This window comes from Mustelus asterias, unplaced genomic scaffold (assembly GCF_964213995.1).
Source record: "Mustelus asterias unplaced genomic scaffold, sMusAst1.hap1.1 HAP1_SCAFFOLD_3197, whole genome shotgun sequence".
NCBI classification, from domain to species: domain Eukaryota; kingdom Metazoa; phylum Chordata; class Chondrichthyes; order Carcharhiniformes; family Triakidae; genus Mustelus; species Mustelus asterias.
Window position 1 is genome coordinate 15,052 of NW_027593142.1, and position 5,209 is coordinate 20,260.

The window sequence follows — 5,209 nt, forward strand, 5'->3', positions numbered from 1 at the left end:
AGTCTAAAACTGGAAGACACAGGTTTAAGGTGAGGGGGGAAAGATTTAACAGGGACCTGATGGCCAACTTTTTCCCACACTGTGTGTGGTGCGTGTATGGAATGAGCTGCCAGAGGAGGTGGTAGAGGCCGGTACAATTACAACATTTAAAATAAATTTGGACAGGTACCTGGATGGGGAAGGTTTAGAGGGATATGCGCCAACTGCAGGCAAATGGGACGAGTTCAGTTTAGGAAACCTGGTCGGCATGGACAAATTGGGTTGAAGGGCCTGTTACCATGTCTCTTATGGCTAATAGCAGGGACTGGAGGAGGTTACTGTGATAGAGAGGGAGGGATTTGTACACAAGGTTCAGAATTGTTGAGGCTGGAGGAGGTTACAGAGATAGAGAGGGAGTTGAACAGGGGGGTGAGAATTTTGAGGTCTGGTGGATGTTACTCAAAGAGAAGGAGGCACTCCTCAGCCTCCCTTACCCCTCCTCAGCCTCCCTTACCCCTCCTCAGCCTCCCTTACCCCTCCTCAGCCTCCCTTACCCCTCCTCAGCCTCCCTTACCCCTCCCGATGGAGACAGTGTAGAGGGAACTTTATTCTGTATCTAAGTCCATGCTGTACCTGTCCTGGGAGTGTTTGATGGGGACAGTGTAGAGGGAGCTTTACTCTGCGTCTAACCCCATGCTGTCCCTGTCCTGGGAGTGTTTGATGGGGACAGTGTAGAGGGAGCTTTACTCTGTATCTAACCCCGTGCTGTACCTGTCCTGGGAGTGTTTGGTGGGGACAGTGTAGAGGGAGTACTTTATTTCACACTGACTCACAAACAGAGCTTGAAAGGTGAAGAGGTTTAGTGGTTTTATTTTGAAAGAGGATGCTAACAGGACGGTCACTGGATCCCACGCCAGCGCAGTGAAGTATACACGACTGTCTCGTCCTCCCTGACGGAGCAAAGCAAGACGGTCTTCTTGACGTTGGAGCCCAGGCGGCCAGCTGTCACGATGTCCTGCAGGGGCAATCCTTTCTCGTAGGGGATGCAGATAGCGATGAAATGCGCGTGGAATCGCATTGGGTCACCTGTGGGAAGAGGAGAGGGTGAAACAGACGGTTAATTGCAGGGGACTCGGAGAAAGCAACACTGAGGAGGTGAAAGAGAGAAACGGAGAGGTATAGAGAGGGAATTCCAGAGCTTAGGGCTCCTACCCAGGCAACTGAAGGCACAGCCGCAAATGGTGGAGCAATGGGAATCGAGGGGACGAGCACAGCGTTCTCAGAGAGGGTTGTAGGAGGCTAGATTTATCATCGAATCCCTACGTTTGTCTCATTGAGTCTGCACCAACTCTTACCCAGGCCCTATCCCTGTAACCCCATGTATTTGCTCCACTAATGAGGGGGCAATTGAGCATAGCCAATCCACCTAACCTGCACATTTGTGCGGGAGGAAACCAAAGCATCCAGGGGAAACCCACAGAGACACGGGCAGAACATGCAAGCTCCACACAGACAGTGAACCAAAGCCAGAATTGAACCCGGATGCCTGGCAATGTGAGGCAGCAGTGTTAGCCACTGTGCCACCCCATCACATCCTGCAGAGACAATGAGGGAAGAAGCAAGGGAGGGGATTTGTACAGGAGGATGAGAATTGTGGGGAGATCGTATTACCTGGGTAAACCAGGAAGTCTCCACCGAACTTGCCGCCACCCGTTAGCTGGTACCCCTTTGTGTGGAGGTCCTTGAAGACGCAGTAGCGGAGGCCATGGGCACGCTCACCAGGATAGGGCCAGTCTGCTGAGGCCACTCGCCAGTCTAACAGGGTCAACTGGCGAGGCTGGGGGCAGGCCGTGTGGATCTGGGTCAGCGTGTTCTCCAAAGGAAAGGTGAAGGTCTGCTCCAAATCTTCCAGCTCCTTCAGGGGTCCTGGGGGAACATCATCAGCAGGCTCTGAACCTAGAATCAACAAGGAAACTCAGTCCCCAGTTACTCAACAGCAGTTACCCCTCTCCCCTGTATCCCATGTTTTTCAGTCTCCCTCCCCATCCACCCATCTACTCCCTTTGTCCTTCAATCTCCATCTACCCCACAAAGCTCCCAGTGTGGTCGAACCGAGGGATACGGAGACTGGAACTGTGTGCAGTGTGGTCTAACCGAGGGATACGGAGACTGGGACTGTGCATAGTGCTCGCGGTGTGGTCTAACCGAGGGATATGGAGACCTGAACTGTGCACGGTACTGAGTGTTGTCTAACTGAGGGATACAGAGACCAGAACTGTGCACGGTGCTCCAAGTGTGGTCTAACCAAGGGATAGAGACCGGAACTGTGTTCTCTACTCCTTCTCCCACCTCTCTGCCCTCTAGCCCCTCACCTGTGTCTTGCTGATGTTTCCGTGTGTTTTTCTTTTGTCGGCCCTGCCTGATGCGCTTGGATAGTCCCTGCAGGAGTTCCCTCTTCTCGTCCAGGGCCAGCTGGTGTTGATCAGAGTGCAGATGTTCCAGGAGCTGTCGGTGTTTCTCCTCCTCCTGGCCAGGCTCAGCATCCCCTGGGCCGTGGGCCCTGACCAGCAGCCCTAGCCCCCTCTCGGCCAGGAGACTGGCCTCCTCGGGCAGCAAGCGGAGGGGGAGGCCAAGGCGACTGTTTTGCCGGGGCTGCCGAGCCAGCGACCCCACTGGACTCCCGCACAGGCTGTGAAGTTCCCGGAGCCGGCGAGCATCCTCGGCGCTCCAGACCAGCGCCTGACCTTCCGCTACGTAAACCAGGATCATTGCTGCCCTGCCTGCAAACAGCAATACACAGAGCAACCCCATCAAAATCCCTGACAGAAACTCCCCAAACCCCACCCACCCCCCACTGAAACCGTCCAAAATCCCAAACCCTTCATCCTGCACCCCTCTCGCCACACCTCCCACACTCTCTCTGTCCCCTACCTCTTCACTGCCACACTCTCTCCAATCGCCACACTCTCTCTCTTCCCCGTATCCAACATGCTCCCTCTCCATTCCCACATTCCCTGTTCACATCTCTCTGGCTCCCTCCTCCTCCCCTTTACTGCCACACACACTCGGTCCTGTTTCAATCACTCCTGCTCCACTGCCATACTCTCCATCGTGCAGCTCTCCACTGCCACACTCTCCTAATCTCTCTTTTACTCTCTTCCCTCCCTCCCTCTTCTCTCAACCACCCTCTCTCCCTCCCTAAATGGAGGGAGATTGCAGTACTCTAGGGTACAGAGGGATCTGGGCATCCCAGTGCACGAATCAGGAAAAGTTACGATGCAGGTAGAGCGAGCGATTATGAATTCAAATGTTTATTGCAAGGGAGATCAAACAAGCAAAACAAGTCGGGCAGTTTTGCCTCAGTTCTACGGGGCGTTGGCAACACCACATCTGGGGGTGCAGTGTACACTTTTGGCCTTTTTTAAGACACTGGGAGCTGTTTCAGAGGAGGTTCACTGGGCTCATCCCTGGGATGAGAGGGAAGTTGAGACTCGTAGCCCACTGAGAGTTTTGAAGAATGAGAGTCTATATTTAGTAAGAAGTTTAACAACACTATCAGATCCCGGGGTGGGGTATTAAATTCGAGGATCAACCATGATCATAATGAATGACAGAGCAGGCATGAAGGGCCTTAGTTTCCAGGTTTATCCCCCACACTCACACCATTGTCCCTCACTTTCTTCTTCCTCCACTGTGTCTCTCTCTATTAAATCTCTGCGCATGACATCCGGTGCCTTTATTTTATTTAATAGTTTTCTTTCCCTCCTGCGGACCGGCGGGGACTGGGATTCGAACCCGAACCCGCCCCCAGCTCCACCCACCGCCTCCAGAGCCGCCGCCACTGCCTTTCGACCACCTTCAAAACGGTGCCGTCATCCCACCCATCAAGCGCTGACAACCCGCCCTTTGCCTCTTATTGGACTGACACTCAGTCTTCGGCACGTCATCGAGCCCGAGCCCCACCCCCTATCAGAGACAGTCACCCTCCAATTGACCGGCTCGCACTTCCATGGGACTGACACACCCATTGCGGGCGACAAGGTTTGGAATGATCGACGCCCACCCCACGTGAGCGCGACGTCTCAAAGCGCGCCACCCCATTGGCCAAAGCGGCCATCAATCAGTCTCCCCCATTGTGTGACTGCTGCCGGATCAGACCCGGTCTGGCAATCCCAATGATGTCACAAAAGTCACGTCACAGCAGGCGGCCTTCCTTTGATGTCGGTGCTGGCCAATCAGATTCTCTCGCATCCGGATTGGTCAGAGCTAATCCCACCTCGTCCATTGTCCTCCCGAGACCTCCCTCCCTATTGGCTGTCAGAACGCCACTCGAGCCAGTCCGCCCGCTGATTGGTCAGTTGGCTGTGCATCAGGCGCGTTCAACCCCCCTTGATTGGCCAGCGCGACTGCCAATCAGATGGCCCCTCTCAATCCCGCCCCCTCCTCCTTACCGACGGGCCACTACTGCTCCTTCTTCTGCTCTGCCGCCGTCCGCTCCGCCTGGGCCCGCTTCATCCGCGCCTCTAGCCGCTTGCTCTGGTAGTGCTTCACCCCGACGAAGGCCAGGCACAGCAGCAGGGTCTTGGCCGCCAGCAGGTAGAGCAAGAAAGGCACGTTGTTCAGCGCCTGCCAGTTAACCATCTTGTGCCTGCCCTTCCCCCACCCCACGTGGGGACCCAACCAATCATGGCGCCCGTCCGACGGGCCGGTCCAATCAGAGGCCTCCTCCCGCCCGCATCGGGGGACTCCGTCCAGTCAGAGGCGGCCAATCCTACCCTGGCCAATCAACGGCCTTGTCGCCGCCTGACGGACGGACCGTTCACCAATCGCAAGCGAATCAAAGTCAGGTTCCACGAGCTTTTTGACGTCACAACCGGTCTGGTACCGCCCAACCAATCAGCGTCCCGGACCATCTCAAGAGCGCACCTGCTCGGCTCCGCCAATCGGAGCTGACCACCGTCCTCTGATCGACGGCAGCCGCGACCAATCAGCGTCTAACGTGTTTCGTGGTCACTGGCGTCACAAAGATTGACGCACTTCCCGACCAATCAGCGCCCGAGCAGAAAAGTCCAGGAGGTGGTTCTGAGCCAATGGGTTGCAGAGCTCTGAACAGTCGAGCCAATCAGGATGTGCCTCGGCTGAGAGGGCGGGCGCTTTGGCCCCTGCAGGGAGTGGGAAGGGGAGGTCAACCCAAGAGCTCTTTGACCTTTCAACTGTGGCCAACTGGAAA

At 55.6% G+C, this 5,209-nt stretch overlaps 1 protein-coding gene across 1 annotated transcript; it reads right to left on the reverse strand.

The window, feature by feature from the left end:
- Window positions 1–833: 833 nt before the first annotated feature.
- tsen34 (TSEN34 tRNA splicing endonuclease subunit) lies at window positions 834–4,737 on the reverse strand. The gene is made up of 4 exons (XM_078208116.1): window positions 4,431–4,737; window positions 2,352–2,759; window positions 1,651–1,935; window positions 834–1,065 (listed from the first exon to the last, which is right to left on the reverse strand). The coding sequence occupies exons 2-4, from the start codon at window positions 2,746–2,748 to the stop codon at window positions 878–880; spliced, it is 870 nt and encodes a 289-aa protein (XP_078064242.1). The 5' UTR covers window positions 2,749–2,759; window positions 4,431–4,737; the 3' UTR covers window positions 834–877.
- Window positions 4,738–5,209: the final 472 nt, after the last annotated feature.

Excerpts from the sequence above, each read along its gene's own strand:
- tsen34 (XM_078208116.1), bottom strand. The coding sequence starts at position 2,748 with ATGATCCTGGTTTACGTAGCGGAAGGTCAGGCGCTGGTCTGGAGCGCC. Across the intron at positions 1,936-2,351 it reads GAAACATCAGCAAGACACAG|GTTCAGAGCCTGCTGATGAT; the intron begins GTGAGGGGCTAG and ends TGTTGATTCTAG. Across the intron at positions 1,066-1,650 it reads AGACTTCCTGGTTTACCCAG|GTGACCCAATGCGATTCCAC; the intron begins GTAATACGATCT and ends CTCTTCCCACAG.